The sequence below is a fragment of the Erpetoichthys calabaricus genome, chromosome 18, assembly GCF_900747795.2.
Source record: "Erpetoichthys calabaricus chromosome 18, fErpCal1.3, whole genome shotgun sequence".
In the NCBI taxonomy this organism is placed as follows: domain Eukaryota; kingdom Metazoa; phylum Chordata; class Cladistia; order Polypteriformes; family Polypteridae; genus Erpetoichthys; species Erpetoichthys calabaricus.
Genome location: NC_041411.2, coordinates 80,202,955 through 80,220,446, shown reverse-complemented (window position 1 = coordinate 80,220,446; position 17,492 = coordinate 80,202,955). Strand labels below are relative to the sequence as shown.

Below are 17,492 nucleotides of genomic sequence, written 5' to 3'. Positions count from 1 at the left end.
ATGGACAAGGTCACCGCCTGCACACACACACACACTGAGCTAGAGGCTCTGAAGCACTTGGCCACATGCCGGCGTCTTCACGTTATTATTTGCGTCACCTTGAGGTGTGTTTAAATCATGCACATCTTAGCATTTTGTAGCTGACAACTTTTGGCGTCCATAATTTATACCAACTTTTCTACATCTTCCAAGCGGTGATTTCACTCCGCAGCTTTGTAATCAATCAGAGCGCAATATTACACAGACGGAAAAATAAAAAATAAAATGACAGCATAGTCACTCTCATCAAAAGGTAAAGCGTCCCACTGACTGCTTCATTATGTCGAAGTTTGACAAAAAAAAAGTCATCTGAAATGGGGAAGAAAATGTATTCGTTAATGGCAGTAAAGTATTTAAATGTGACATTCGGGTCCTGCAGATGTCCTTGGGGTGTCGTGGTGTTCAGGTGTTTTGGATTATGTTTGATTGGGATACTTTTACCCTCAAAATGGATTCTGGAGGGTTCATGGGAGTATGACCAACCTCTGGACTTGGAAAACGCCATCTGTTGGAATGATACCTGCAATGCATTTTATTACGAAAGCATCCCTTAGGGTGTCCTGTGAGGGGTGCTTCAGAAATATGGGGTACCAGACCTTCTGTTGTAGGCAATTTGGGTCCTGTGCAGCCGGAGTGAAAGCTTAGTATGCATTGTAAGTTAGATTTGTGTGTGTGTGGGACACTGTCAGGGGTGCTCCCTGTCATCGATTCTGTTTAGGGATTTTATGGACAGAATTTCTAGGCCCACCCAAGGAGTGGAGAGGATCCAGTTCGGTGGCCTCAGAATCGCATCTCTGCCTTTGCTATGACCCTAGACACACTGAGGGGCTTTTTGCACCCGAGTGTGAAGTTGCTGAGATGAAGATTAACACCTTCACATCCGAGGTCATAGTTCTCCGCTGGGAAAGGATGGTGTGCCTTCTCTAGTTTGGGGGGATGAGGTGCTGCCTCTAAGCGGAAGAGCTTAAGTATCTCTGGGTCTTTTTCACAAGTGAGGTGAAGAAGGGACCTGGATATCGCCAGACGGATCGGAGCAGTCTGTTTAGGGATACAATAACAATAATGATACATTTTATTTGTATAGCGCCATTCCCATGTGTGAACATGTCAGTCACATTCTGGTGTGGACCAAAGCAAACCAGGCTGAGAACCTTTTGAAATGGTTGTCTTAGTGTGGTAGCAAGCAAACCCTGGAGTGGATCATGTGAGATATGAATGTGATCTGACACCAGACTGGTCTCGCTGCAGGAAATACTGGACGTTATGGGATATACTCCAGCTGGCAATTCACTTTAATAAAAAGATAAGTGCCTGCATGTCTGTGCATCTGTGTGTTCATCTGGTTGCAGTTTCTGTATCATTACGAAAGAATGGCACATTAGACATTAATGCTACTTTTACAAATCCCATAGCAAATGCCATATAACAGAGACCTATGCATTGCATTTGTCATTCTAGCAGATGGCTCATCACAAACATTAACATTGCTTTTATAAATCCCATACCAAGTGACGTATAACACAGGCATGTCAATTGCATGGTGCCACTGCCATTGATTATGGTCTTCATCAGGTGAGGGGACGCTGGCGCACGCATGTTGTTGCCGCTCCTCCCTGTAAACAACACTTTTCGCAAAATTCGCCTAATTCTACACTTTCTTACGTTTGTTTTATTTCTTTTATTGTACGTATAGTTCGTGGATACAGCTGACTCGAATTGTATGGATTTGGCTTATATTTACAGATTTTATGGACTTTACTTTGACTGGGAACAGCTGAGTCTGTGGATCACGGGACGAGAACCTACAAGCATTTCTTTGTGCCTGGCAATCTAGGACCTTGGGATGATCTGTCTCCGTGATTATATTAAATTCGCTTTGCTGATCTGCTCCCGTTTCATCCTACAATACTCTACGACTGGGAACTGATCTGATATTCATACTAATCTGGCTTTTGGCTCCGGGGCGATCACGCCTGAAATTACCAAGCGTTAGTTTGTGGCTGTGTATTGGAACCTCCAACTCCTGCTACCTCCTCTTGCTATGCTTTCTGCAGCTTTACTATCGCCGCTCACCTAATCTACCACACCCGCCTGTCCTACCGGTTCCGCTGTGCTGTGCTGTGCTGCTTCTCCACTGCTATTCAGATAAGTATTGCCCAGTATCATGCTAAAATACTCTCATGACAAACTCCTTCTTATTAAACAGTTTGTCCAGAGCAAATGGTCTGACTGCAACATCCTAAAGGACGCCGGTATTTTGCAGCGCCCGAAATATATACATCGCGGGTCAGGTCGCCGCCACCGCCGGGCTGCGAATGAAAAGACCACCGGCAGCATTTGCTCAGGAATACGCCGTCCTTCTCATTACCCTGGAAATAGAATTGTCGGTGTGCCAAATTTGCATTATGTGGAAATAAACCCTGATTGCGGCTCTGTGCAGAAAGAAGCCTCATTATGTAATATTGCACTGTTTAACTCGAGGTCTCTTAATGGCAAAGCATTGGTGTTGTCAGAACTCATCACTGACACCAAACTTGATATTCTGTGTTTAATGGAGACTTGGCAAAAACCGAATGAATTTGCGTGTCACAGAGGCGACTCCAATTGGTTTCACTTTCCACTCAGAGCCTCGCAGCTCAAGACATGGCGGCGGGCTGGCAGTAATTATCAGAGAAGACTTAAACATTAAAAGAATCCCAATTGACTGCCCATTGTCTTTTGAGTGCCTGGCTCTTAAACTAATAACGGAATCAGGTCCTGTCTCACTCATTGTTCTTTATCGTCCCCCAAAATACAATGCATCCTTCTTATCCGATCTGATTGAACTTTTGACCCACCTAAGCTCTTACTCTCAGAGAATTATGCTTCTTGGTGATTTCAACATCCATATTGACATTACTACATCTAAACTGAGAAATGAATTCCTGTCCGTACTGGACTGTTTTGACTTGACACAACATGTTGATTTTCCAACCCATTGTGGCGGTCATATATTGGACCTGATCTGCACTTCTGGACTATCTGTTGCCAACATTTACAGCACTGATTTGGGACTCTGACCATAAAGCAGTATTTTTCACTGTCTCATTACCTATCCCACCTCTTACCTGTAAACGACAAATTTCTTACAGAAACCTTAAAAATATCTGTCCCTCTATCCTTTCTGGATCCATTTCTGATCTTTTACTGTCTGCACCTATTCCATCAACACTAGATAGTTTTGTTCACCACTATAACTCAGCCCTTCACTCAGCATTAGATAAAACAGCTCCTTTAAAACATAAGGAGGTTTCCTTTAAACGTTCAGCTCCTTGGTATAACTCAGAATTGCGATCTATGAAAGCAGCTGGCCGACGCCTTGAGAGAATGTCATGTAAGACTGGCCTCACCGTGCACATCCAGGCTTTCTCTGACCACCAAAGAGCTTACAGAGAAGCACTAACTTCTGCCAAGAACACCCATTATGGCAGAATAATAGAAAGTGGCCATGATAACCCAAGGGTTTTGTTCTCTGTAGTTAATAAACTACTCGAACCCGCATCTGGTCCAACTACCTCTTCTACTGAAGTCTGTGAGGAATTCCTCCACTTTTTCCGTAACAAAATTAAAGATCTAAATAATTCAACCAACATAAATACATCATCTGTTTATATCTCTCCCTGTTTTCCCACTCCATCCAGCTCCTTCTCTAAGTTCTCACCAGTCACATCTGCGTTTGTTAATGACCTGCTTTATAAGATGAGGCCGACTACTTGTGTACTGGACCCCATCCCCACCACACTACTTAAATCCTGCCTTCATGCCATAATCCCGACTGTTACAACAATAATAAACTCATCCCTTGACACTGGCTCTGTGCCGCTCACTTTTAAAATTGCTTCTGTAACCCCAATGTTAAAGTCTGGCCTTGATGCTGACAATCTTAACAATTTCGGGCCTATTTCCCACTTACTTTTCCTGTCAAAAGTTCTTGAGCGTGTTGTAGCTTCCCAACTCACCAATTACCTAACCTCTAATAATTTGATGGAACCCTTTCAGTGTGGATTCAGGGCGCGGCACAGCTGTGAAACTGCTCTGCTACGGGTAACCAATGATTTGCTTATGGCAGCAGACTCTGGACAAACTAGCATATTAATTCTGTTAGACCTCAGTGCAGCATTTGACACAGTCAGACATGACATCCTACTGTCCAGAATGGAGAACATGCTGGGTATCTCTGGCACTGCCCTCCAGTGGTTCAAGTCCTATCTGACTGATAGGCAAGAGTTTGTTAGTCTTGGCAACAGCAGATCCAACTCCGTGCCAGTCACACAAGGAGTCCCTCAGGGCTCTGTCCTTGGTCCTCTGCTTTTCTGTATTTATATGCTTCCCCTTGGCCATATTATCCGTAGTTATGGATTGGGTTATCATTTTTATGCAGATGATACCCAGCTCTACTTCAATGTTAAAAGTGGAACTTCATCAGAGCTTTCTCAGCTCACAACCTGCCTTAGTGAAATTAAAACCTGGATGGAGCAGAACTCCTTAAAATTAAATTGCAATAAAACTGAACTCCTGCAAATTGGGACTAAAATGCAACTTAATAAAATGAGCTCCTTCCCAGTCCATCTTGGCAGTGATCTCATCAGACCTGCCTCTACTGTAAAAAATCTTGGTGTCATTTTTGATTCCTCCCTCACTTATTCCACCCACATAAATCACATTAAGAAACTTTCTTACTTTCACCTCCGTAACATATCCCGTGTTCGCTCCTTCCTCTCCTTCTCTAATGCTGAGAAACTTGTCCATGCTTTTATCACATCCCGCATCGATTATTGTAATTCCCTACTGGCAGGTGCCCCTTCTAATCTTATATCACAGCTCCAGCTTATTCAAAACTCAGCTGCAAGAGTCCTTACTCGAACCAGCAACAGCGAGCACATCACACCCATCCTGCTCCGCCTTCACTGGCTCCCTGTGTCCTACAGAATCGAATATAAAATCCTACTAATAACCTACAAAGCTTTAAATAACCTCGCACCAAACTACATCAGTGACCTCCTCCATCACTATGTGCCTGTTCGCCCACTAAGGTCCTCTGATTCTGGTAATCTTGTTGTGCCCCTCACTAATCTACACTCCATGGGTGACAGGGCCTTCAGCTGTATAGCGCCCAGACTCTGGAATGACCTACCAAAATTAATGAGACCAGCTGACTCCATGAATTCCTTTAAAAAACAACTCAAAACTCATCTGTTCAGGAAGGCTTTTAGCTCTACTTGACTTTATTACCTTTCTCTCAGTTTACATCTCTGTCAAGATGCCAATGTAACCTGTATGTGTGTGCTAGACCATCAATTATGTTGTCTGTTTGTTTTTTTCAGAATTTACTGTCTTAATCTTCTTTATTTATTTATCTGGTTTGTACAATGCTATATACTGTATATTCTGCCGTTCTTTATTATATTCTGTAAGTGCCTTGAGCATGGGAAAGGCGCTATATAAATAAAATGTATTATTATTATTATTATTATTATTTAACATTGAGGTCTACGTTAATTATTTAGATTTCAAACTGTCTTAGATGGGCAGCAAAGCTTGTTTAATGGGTAAGTATCTGTGTATCCATCCAGGTGCTATGTCTGTGTCATTCCAACAGATGGCATCTCAAACGTAAATGCTGCTTTTAAAAAATCCCATACCAAATGGCATATAACAGACATGCATTTCATGTCATTCCAACAGATGGCCCATCACAAACATTAACACTGCTTTTATGAATCATATACCAAATGGCATATAACAGACATTTGCATAGCATCTGTCATTCCAATAGATGGCGGATCACAAGCATGAATATTGCTTTTACGAATCCCAGACCAAACCACATATAACAGACACATCAATTACATGGTGCACTGCAAACATTTTAACACTGAGGTCTACATTATTTTGATTTTCAATCCGTCTTAGATAGGTAGCAAAGCTAGTTAATGGCTAATTATCTGTGTATCTGTCCAGGTACTATACCTGTGTCCTTCCAACAGATGGCACATGTCAAACATTAACACTTCTTTTAAATCTCTCATACCAAATGGTGTATAACAGACGTATGCATTGCATCTGTCATTCTAATTGCAAACTACATTTATTACTGCAAATGTTTGTGATGCACCATTTGTTGGAATGACAAATGCAATGCATTTTATTACTACATTCATTACAAAAAAAACTTTCAGAAGATGGTGTACTGCAAACGTCAGGGTGTACGTTTCAACCTGTCCTAGATGGGTAGCACAGCTAGTCTATGTATATACAGTGGGGCAAAAAAGTATTTAGTCAGCCACCAATTGTGCAAGTTCTCCCACTTAAAAAGATGAGAGGCCTGTAATTTTCATCATAGGTATACCTCAACTATGAGAGACAAAATGAGAAAAAAAAAATCCAGAAAATCAGTCTTATTTTTGAGGAATTCATTTACAAATTATGGTGGGGGAAAAAAAGTACTGTAAAATGCTAAGGGTTGTGTCAGTCTGTCACCCCAATTACTCGCAAATCCCTGGTTTCTAGAACCTTGATGTTGGTGTTAATTGAAAACCATTGACTTGATATGTGCTGGTGAAGCAAAAAAATGTGGGTAGCAGCAATGTTGTCAGAGGTTGTCTTTTACAACAAACTGCTCGAGATGGTGACATGGCTGAAAGTAATAAGACCAGCAGCAACATATGCTGAGCGGGAAGCGCATTGCAGAGGCACACAAACATGGAAGCTCGCCTAGAACTTCTCGCACAAGTACCAGTCAGTCAGATGAACAATCCTAGCATCTGATTCGGCCTCAGAGGCTCTTTATCTCTTTTACAATTGGATTACAAAAACTGGTTTTAAATGAAAATGTTATTGTGGATGTAGCCTTGGGTTAGACCTGTCTGAATATGTCGAACCCTTCAGACACATTTTCTTATATTTTTCATAGTTAAATACGAACATGCGACTCCTGCATGAATTACCGGGCTGTTTTTTTTATTTTTATTTTTTGCCATCCATGCCATTTAAATTTGTCTGCTGCCAGGGTATCCTTAACATTCACTCCCCCCATTGAAGCCGTGACAGCAATCCTTAAGCAGTCCATCCGACGGTTGGGAATGCAGTTCATTTTCAACGTTTGTAACTGGTCCAAGCTGAAGTGAACCAACCCAAATGAGTTTCGCCCTTCAGGATTTCAATCACGGGTTCACCTGTTTAGCCACCTTGGCAGGGAGTGGAACTGACGTTGCATCTCCGTAAACTTGACACTGTGTTCTGTTTTTAATTTCCTTTCAGATTTTTGCACTCCATCTGCTAACGGACCGACCGATACTATTCCACGGAGCTGTCAGCTGGGAGCAGATGTGCCGCATGTTACGCAGCTGATTAACATGGACAGAGTTAAATTTAGCACCTGCAGTCTGCCGTTTGAATCTGGTGGGTAAGAAAATAAAAATGGGCTTCACTTTGGTCGTGCGTGTTTCACAAGCTCAGACTGTGGTCTTCAAAATCTTCTTCTTCTTCCTGCTACTTTAGCTCTTAGCTTGGTTTATCCAGGGTGTTTTTACAGCATAAGCCGAATCCAGGACCACCGTCTGTTCACCGACGAGCGGCCATTGGGGGGTACGCTTAGGTATTGGGTTTACTTAATTATGAAAAGTGATCATGCGTGGATTGCAATAAGGACAATGTGCCCTGGGGTCTGTAAAGCATGGGGCCGTTAGTTTATATTTAAACACTGCAAAAATAGACAAGAACAAATAGAAAGGTTTGGGGGTCCCCCCCGTATATTATCACAATGCAGCAAAAAAGCACGAGCTGAGTAATCACGGAGGACTGAGTCAAGATTACGACTGACTGCAGGATGAAGGGTTCGGTTTTTTATAGATGCTTAGCGGGAGGAGGCGGGTTTATGTGGAAGTGATGTCTGCAGGGGGCGTGGTCTGGGAACGGGACTGGGTGGGGCTTCTCTTCTGGTGTTCTGTGGAGGAGGGGAGAAAAGGCATTAGTGCAGTTCGTCGACCCCGCTGGTTACCCTTCACGTGACAACACCCATGGGAGGAAATGACAAGCGGCAGAATTCAACCTAATAAAGGGAACGGTGAATCTGGAAACCTGCTGCCATGGCTGGTGTGCTGCCTCGACTCTCCTCCGCTCCCCGCCAACGCACTTCATTCTGGCTTTTTTTTTTTTTTTTTACGTGTGCACAGGTCATTCACAAATCACTGGCAGCAACAGTCTTTACGTCTGTCCGGAAATATGTGGCTCAGGTCAGTGCAGTTTTTAAGAAACCTTACTGTGCCCATTGTTAAAATCTCCTATAGAAAAGTGTTGGCAAATTTGCCAACCTGCCTGTCTTAAAACAGAGACGACGTACTCATTTACTCTTGCGGTTTTAACAATAAAAGACGCCGACTACATCACACAGACAAGTTTGTTAGCCTGGTTATCATGTAGTAACCGTGACTCGTTCACGACACGAAGCAAACGAAACTCGAACTGCTCCACGAATCAAACGAGTCGAGACTCCTGATTCACGCGGCCTGACAGACGCTGCCGACGTCCCACTGGAGACGCATGCGCTTTAGCGCTCACGTTGAACTGAGTAACTTGTGCTCGTGAATCGGTTCATGGCATTCACTGAAAAGAGCAAATCGCTCGTGAATCGCCCATCACTGCTCCCGGTGTGGTCACTTTGGCACTGACCACGATTTCTGTTTCACATTTATATCTTTCGGTCGTTTTGTCGTCTTGCATTAATCTCTGGAGACCCTCTAGTTCAGCCGTGGAACTAAACACCCATCCAGACATTTTCTAAACTCGTTTCATCCCGACAAGAATTCTGGGGGAAGTTGGGAGTCTATTCCAGCAAACACAGGGCACTGGGCAGGGTGCCGGTTCATAGTGGGAGGACACACGTACACGCGCACACACACACACACAGATATGTCATGTCCATCACTACAAACTACATGGGGCAAGTAACATCTTTGAGTGGAGAATTTGTTTTATTAACACAGGAGTCCACCAAACCCTTCAAAAAAAAAAAAAAGATTGAAGTTCTCGGGTGTTTACTGTATTTAGAGAAAAGACAGAAGAACAACACGGGTTTATTTGTAAATTAGTCTCACTGATAGTTCTGATTATTTCCAAGAAATGAGACTTGATAAGAGATAAATGTGTGTGTAAATATATAGCTAGATAGAGCACTATATAATTTATGATACATGGTATAATAGGCAAGATTACAAATTTTAGATGATCAAGAAAAGCATTAGATGTGAAAGTCCCTATAGGATACAGATTTGAAAGGTGCTATGATAGGTAGATAGATGTGAAAGGTGCTATATGATAAATGGAGAGCTGGATAGATGTGAAAGGCTCTATTGGATAAATGGAGAGAGAGAGAGAGATGTGACAGGTGTTATATGAGAACTGAATGGAGCTATATAATGGAGAGAGCGGTAGATATGAAGGGCTCTATTCGATAGACCGATGTGACAGGCGCTATATGATAGATGTGACAGGCGCTATATGATAAATGGAGAGCTAGATAGATGTGAAAGGAACTATATGATAGATTGATCTGTCTGTCTGTGTACCACTCCATTTATCATATTGCACATTTCACAATCTATCATAGAGCCTTTCAGGCTCTTTCATAGATAGATGTGAAAGGTGCTACATGATAGAGACAGAAAGATGTGAAAGGCGCTATATGGTGTGTATATTAAATGAACAAACGTTTTGTGTCCCCTGGGGAAAATTTGCCTTTTTTCAGAATAAATGCATAAATACTTTTAAATACATAAATAGGTAGATAAGTAAGTAAATAATAAATATGCAAACACGCTTTGGTCGGAACACACACCAGAATCACTGTAAAGCAAGACAGTTAAGAGGAAAGAACTTCTGCCTTGGCAGCCCCAATACAGACATATTGCTGTTGGTATTAAGGACCCCCCCCAATTGTGTTTCATGACTCACTTCTGCTGAATAATTCATTAGCTGAAAGTCCTCAGTATTGGTGTGTCACACAGAGGATGTGCGGCGTTGTTCATAACAGCCCTCCGATTGTATTCTCTCTTCTCCTCCTCCACTACCTCCGGGGGGTCCAGAGGTCATCCCATAATGGAGCTTAGCCTTTATATGAGCTTGTTGATTCGGTGGGCCTCTTTTGAAGTGATGTTGGTGGCCCAGTACACCACACTGGCCATCAGAAGAGAAGGGCCGCCTGCTTGATGCATCGAGTGCGCACACACACACACACACACACACACACGTCGCAGGAGCTGCAGCAGGGAGTATGTGTGCCGTTACTTCAGACTGATGAGTGTTTTAGTTTTCCGTATGGCTAATAATTTGGGTGGAACTGGTTGGATGAAAACCTGCAGTCAGTGGGGTGGGGGTGGGGGTGGGGGGGGGGGGGTGTTGAGGGCTCCAGGACTGAATGGCACTACGTGGAATTCTCATAACTTCTTAATCCAGTTGAGTAATCACGTGGGGGGTGCTGCTGTCATTGCCTGTCCTGGCTGCAGTGGGTACAAGGCAGGGTCCAACCCAGGAGAGTGTGCCAGTTCATTGTAGGGACCACTCATGCCGGTGAATTTTGGAATTGCCAGTTAACTTTGGTTCACTTTGTCTTTAAGTTTGTGTTCATTGGGATGGCCGCTCGATGCGAGGAACATTCTCCATTCTCCAAATGCTAAAATCTCAGAGGCTGGTAGCTGTCCGACGAAGATCAGCGACAGTTTTTGGTTTTGCTTTTCCTTTTGTCGCATCTTTTCCTGTTTATTTTTAGACTTTGACAAGCTGTATTTACCCTCCTTTATGCCGGTGACCTTTTCATTGTCTCTCTTCTGGCTTATCATCGAAATAACTCTTAAAGAGGCCTCTGGTTAGCTCATCTGTTACATCCAGCCTGAGCCTTGTCGCATATCATTTCTAGCTTGCTGCTCAACGTGCCTTCCTTTGCGAGCAGCAATCTGCTGAGAGACAGCTCTCTTTGGCATCTCATGCAGTATTGGCTTTGACAACACGAGGACGACAACAAGGAGGTTTGACATTTCGGAGCCGCGATTCTTTTTTTTTTTTTTTTTTGTTCTGTTTAATGTACTGAAGTGCTTGCTTAAGGGACCTAAAGGGACACTTATTATTTTTTGTTCCAATAACCTTTTGTAGATTTCTTCAAGGTAGAATTGTTTCATTGTGACTTTTTTGGCTGAGGGTCTCGCATTTTGTTGAGAAAGTGACGGATGTGAAGCCAAAAGTCCAGAGTAGTGTGCCCAAATGGAAGCTCATGAAGAGACACGCGTGTGTCTCAGGTGGTCACTGTCTATGTCCTCCGGATCGGTGTGTCAGTAGCAAAGAGCAGATCTGGGAATTGCAGGGTGAGAGAGTGCAATCCCAGTTCCAAAGTGAAAGTTGGCACAGTATGGACAAGGCCAGTAGAAACAGAAAAGGTTTAATTTGTAAATTGTCTTTGTATTTGTGCTCAAACACAAACTGTATAAAGATGAGGTGTCATTCTACCATTAAATGTGTTTATTCTAAAACTAGCGCTACTACACGTCTAAGATGGGCTGAAATCTAATTAATCCATGTAGACCTCCATGTCCACCTTTGCAGTGCACCATCTGTTGGAATGCCTTTTGTAATGAATGTAGTGATAAATAGCACTGTAGTCCTCATTCCAACAGATGGCGATTCACAAAACATTTGTAGTAGTAAAATGCATTACGGCAACTGTGTGTAATGCGCCATCTGTTGGAGTGATGTAGAAGAAAAACAGGCGTAATAATTTAACTCACAGAAATGAGGGTTTCTTTGTAATTCTACATGTAAGATTTGAGACACTTAGCCAGAACTCTGCTGTGTAATGGCTGTGTGCCTGAAGCCCCTCATGGATTATCAGCTGTTTTTCTCTACCTATTCCCGCAGTCACACGATGCCATGGACTATCAATGTCTAATTATGTGGAAATAAAAGAATCAAGTTTTGATGAGGTGCTAAATTGGCTTTCCTAGTGTTGTTTTTTTTTTTTTTTGGCATGTATTTGTTGCATTCCTTATCTCTTATTAACTTCTGTCTCAAAGATACAAAGTCATTGCTGAGGAAGATTTTAAAACAGAAATGTAGGAATATAGAAATTATCAATTTAGGATCTATAATGAAACTAAGTGTGTGTTTCTACAAATCCACAATGACAAACACAATGCATGTCTCTATTATGAGACCCATAAACACAGTGTTAACGTTTATGATGCGCCATCTGTTGGAATGGAAAATGCAATTAAAATATATCTGCTATATGCCATTTGGTGTGGGATTCGTTAAAAGAATTAACGTTTTGTGATGCACCATCTGTTGAAATGGCATGCAATACATTCAGTATATCTCTGCTATATGCAATCTGGTACAGGATTTGTTAGTGCACTGTTAATGTTTGTCACACACCATCTGTTGAAATGACAAATGCCATACATATTCTTCTGTTATATGCTTTTTGGTATGGTATTTGTAAAAGCAGTGACAATGTTTGTGATATGCGGTCGAGATGACACCTGCAATGCATTTTGTAACTGCAAATGTTTGTGATGTGCCATCTGTTGGAATAACACATGCAATGCATTTCATTACTGCAAATGTTTGTGATGCACCATCTGTTGAAATGCAATGCATTCAGTATCTATCTATCTATCTATCTATCTATTACCATCTGTTGGAATGACAAATGCCACACACGTTTGTTATATGCCTTTTGGTATGGTATTCGTAAAAGCCGTGATAATGTTTGTGATCTGCTGTCTGTTGAAATGATACCTGCAATGCATTTCATTACTGCAAATGTTTGTGATGCACCATCTGTTGAAATGACATGCAATGCATTCAGTATATCTCTGCTATTTGCCTTTTGGTATGAGATTTGTTAAAGTTGGTGACACACCATCTGTTGGAATGACAAATGCCATACATAGGTTTCTGTTATATGCCTTTTGGTATGGTATTCGTAAAAGCAGTGACAATGTTTGTGATATCCTATCTGTTGAAATGACTCCTGCAATGAATTTTGCTGCTACACATGTTTGTGGGGTGCCATCTCTGCCTAAGTCTTTTTCTGACATTACCCGGCTAGCCAGCCTCACTGCGCGTTAGGAGTTTTTCGTTTTGCTTGCAAGTCCGAGCCAAAAATTTTGAAGAGCATTCCTTAGACCCTGTGATATCTGTTAAGATCTAGGGGTGTGCGGTTAATACCCATACGTATGCAGATTCAGGGTGAGGAGCAGGTGGCAGATGTTGACAGATGGTTGTTTGTAGTCTGCTCACCAATCAGAACACTTTGAGAGCACCGTGACAGGGATATGATACTCCATTACTACTTGTCAGGGAAGCCGGTAAATGACTTTGCCTCTAAGCAGATATCAGAAATGCAAGAATCCATTAAACTCTGTGCGTGTACACTGCATCACGAGGGTGCTCTTTTCCAACTTTCAGAAGATTTTTAGCCTGGAACTCTTTCTTTTCTTTAAAAATGATGATGGTGCACATGAGCGGTATACAATACATTCCTTTTATTTAAAGCTTTTAATGTACTTTGTTGAGTGATCCTTTGCTGTGATGTTTTATCTCCTCACATCCTGTAAACAAAGATCTCAGCGGTAACTGTACACGAAAAGAGCTTTGTAAGAGAAGCACGAGCCCCGGGGCTATCGAAGCTATGACATTTCAAAGCTGTGCTGCACTCCTAGTAATTCATCCTAAAAAAATTTAAAGCCATTGTGTACTTCACCTGGCTGAGGCAATGCGATGGTTAAATCAAAAGGCTTGGTGGGCTGAAGAATGTGTGCATCTGGTTTATTTAGTTTGTCATACGCTAGAACAATCGGCTCTCTGTATATTAAATAATTCTTCATAGTGTAACAGCAGGCAGATATTTCAGGTAATGTAATTTACAGCATGCTAAAAATTCTAAAGTAATGCAAAAATAATCTTTAGGAATCTGCATGTTTTCCATCTGTGCATCAATTTACATATCTTACAGTTCAGAATTGTGAGAAGAAGCACCTGCTCTGTTGCAGAGCCGACCTGCGTGGAGGTGCTGGTGACGCCGCGAATTTAGGAAGCCACTCAGCTGTAGAAAGACAGACGTTTACAGGACATCAGTGAGCGGATCCACAGCAACTTACAAATCACAGCACATATCTCCATGTTTATAAAGTCGGTCATTCTGTCTGTCTAGTGAATGTCTTACTGGGGCAGAATTAAAGGAACACTTGGAGGACTGGAGAGAGGGTTACAATGTCCATATCATTCATCTGTCTGTCTAATCCTGCCAACTACGCTGTCTGTCTATCTCTATCATATAGAGCCTTTCACGTCTGTCTGTCATAGAGCCTTTCACGTCTGTCTGTCTGTCTGTCTGTATATCTATCATGTAGAGCCTTTCACGTCTGTCTCTCTAAGAGCCTTTCACGTCTGTCTGTCTGTCTATCTCTCTAAGAGCCTTTCATGTCTGTCTCTGTCATATGGAGCCTTTCATGTCTGTCTGTCTGTATATCTATCATATAGAGCCTTTCATGTCTGTCTCTCTAAGAGCCTTTCACGTCTGTCTGTCTGTCTGTCTGTCTGTCTGTCTATCTCTCTAAGAGCCTTTCATGTCTGTCTCTGTCATATGGAGCCTTTCATGTCTGTCTGTCTGTCTGTCTATCTATCATATAGAGCCTTTCACGTCTGTCTGTCTATCTCTATCATAGAGCCTTTCCTGTCTGTCTGTCTATCTATCAGAGCCTTTCACGTCTGTCTGTCTATGTCTATCATATAAAGCCTTTCACGTCTGTCTGTCCGTCTATCGTATAGAGCCTTTCACGTCTGTCTAGTGAATGTCTTACTGGGGCAGAATTTTAAGGAACACTTGTAGGACTAGAGAGGTGGTTACAGTGTCCACAACATTCATCTATCTCTGCATTTCCTTTCTATCTATTGTGGCTGTCTGAGATAATGATGGGTCAAAAACCACAAATAATGGTGGGGTGCCAACCCAAGGTTCTCCATTTATTTATAAACCGAGAATGAAACGGCACTAAATAGCACAGATACAAGCAAAAAATGTTGCCCTCTGGCATTCTACCAAAAATATTTTTGCCTATCTACGCTACTGTATAGATCGGCAGAGTTCATTGCCATCACTGGGTGGTTTTTCAGCACTGTGTTTGCAAAGGAAGATGACACTGAGAGCAGCAGCACCCCCTCTCGGCCCATAGTGGTATTGCATACCTGGGAGGAACCCAGATGGTGACCATCTGACACTCTGTCTATTGTGGGGAACAGCCCAGACACAGACAGGCAGACACCAATGGTTCCACAACCAACACACGTTTATTCATATTTTATCACAAATAAACAGCACACACAACCCCAGTGCCTCAGCCCCTTGTGTGGCGGAAGTGCTGGCTGTGCACCTGCAAGCACTCCGTGTGTCCCTGGTGGTCTTCCCCCTAGCACTTCCAGGGTGTGGCGGAAGTGCTGAGGGTCAGGGCTCCTCAGGCATCTGGGCGTCCCCTGGCGATGACCACGGGCCTGTATAGGGTTGAGCTTCTAAGCTCTGTTCCTGTGGTCCCCAAAGCCACCTGGGTGGTCGCCCTCTTGTGGTCTGGAGGAGGTGCAATCCCTTCTCCGGTCCTTCTGGGTGTCCCACCCCCAGCTATCTATCTATCACTCTATTATATAGTGCCTTTCACATCTCTCTATCTAGCCATCTCTCTATCTAGCCATCTCTCTATCTAGCCATCTCTCTATCCTGCCATCTATCCTAATCTCTCTATCCTGCCAACTATACTAATCTCTCTCTATCCTGCCAACTATACTAATCTCTATATCTCTATATTATATAGTGCCTTTCACATCTGTCTGTGCCTTTTCATTGACTATCTTTATCTTTCTCTCTCTCTCTGTGATGTAGTGCCTTTCCCGTCTGTCTACTCCGTCTCTCTTTACGTCTCTCCAAACCCTAAATTCCTATAGGAGTGTATGCATTACACTTATGCAGATTTCTTTCCTGATTTTATTTTCTAATTAAATGTGTCATAAGCAGTTTTAATTTACTGTTTCATGTCCTGGCACATATTTATCCAGTTAGACAACTTTCTTCTTGATAGTGATTTATTTAATTATGAAATTAAATTAATATGATGATAATTAAGGAATTTTCATGCAAATGTGTTCTTGTAATTGGTTTCTCTGTAATTAGCAAAACACAGTGTAATAAATTAGTAGCATTAAGCATAAGAGATGTTTAATATATGAATTTAATAAGAACTCGGTAATTTTAATTGCAGTTTAAGACTCTAATTTTGTCACTTTTTATTTCCCACTTTAACAAAAATAGTATGTGTGCTATTTTGGAAATTGACGTACCGAGTACTGCGTCTTTAGGTAACTTGGCATCTTTCTGCAAAAGGAAGCAAATTAATGAATTAAGATAATCTGAAAACACCCTTCATAGTGAAATTACGTGGAAATAGCCGTGTGTGTGTGTCCGTCTGTCCGTCCAGTTCTCCTATCCCCCATACCACGAACAACATGAGGACATAAAGACAGTCAACAGAGAAGAGGTGAGCGGCGGCGCGCGTCTGGCACTGATGCGGTAATCTTAAAGAGCTCTGACAGCCTTGTCATTACAGCAGATATTGAAAATGCAGGATCTCCTTGTGTGTGATGGACACTTGATGCCCCTTGGCAGGTATTTAGACGTAACTGAATCAGCTGTGAAAGCCATGAAAAGTCCAAAGCTATCATTAGGTCTATTGTGATGACAAGTACATGTGGGGTGGGGGGCAGCGGAGGACACAGATATCCGCATCATCCTTCCACTTCAAAATCTAACCACGCTGTCTCTCACTCGTGGCCATGTTCGGTTAGGAAATCGGCAAATGAAGTGTTTTTTAAATGTGCGTTGCGCTTGTCTGCTGGGGTATTTTAAAAGGCCAACGATCAATGGACACAAATGGCAGCTCAGTGACGTGTCCCGCTGACCCGCTCCTTCATATAGCAACTTGAACCGCAGACGTTCTGGCTTGTTGTGTCTCAGCCCGTATTTGTTGCCCGCTTTATCTACGTTTTGCTTTTAAGGATACAATTTTTGCCTTTGATTATCATTAACATATTATGTTTTTTTAATAGTTGGTGTTTACAGTGGATATATAAAGTCTACACCCCCCACTCCCAAAATCGCAGAATTTGTGTAATATGATTTGGCGGTTAAGCTTTAAGCACTGTAATGCAGGGGTTGCCAAGTCCGGTCCAGGAGGACCACCATGCTGCCCATAGGTTTTCCTGCTAACCCTTTTTTTAAATGAGTGCCCAGTTTGTGCTGCTAATTAACTTCTTGTGAATTCATTTTAATTGACTTGTTTCCCTGAATGTCTGTCTTATCGTTCCTCTGAATTGCTTCA

The 17,492-nt window shown here is 42.4% G+C and overlaps 1 protein-coding gene across 1 annotated transcript in view; it reads left to right on the top strand.

Annotated features, from left to right (window-relative positions):
• The window catches only part of cfap20dc (CFAP20 domain containing), a 248,480-nt gene that overhangs the window by 56,913 nt on the left and 174,075 nt on the right, over nucleotides 1-17,492 (top strand). Inside the window, exon 8 of the mRNA XM_028824600.2 lies at nucleotides 7,339-7,479. Within this exon, the coding sequence (XP_028680433.2) occupies nucleotides 7,339-7,479 (141 nt within the window). The remainder of the gene's footprint in view (nucleotides 1-7,338; nucleotides 7,480-17,492) is intronic.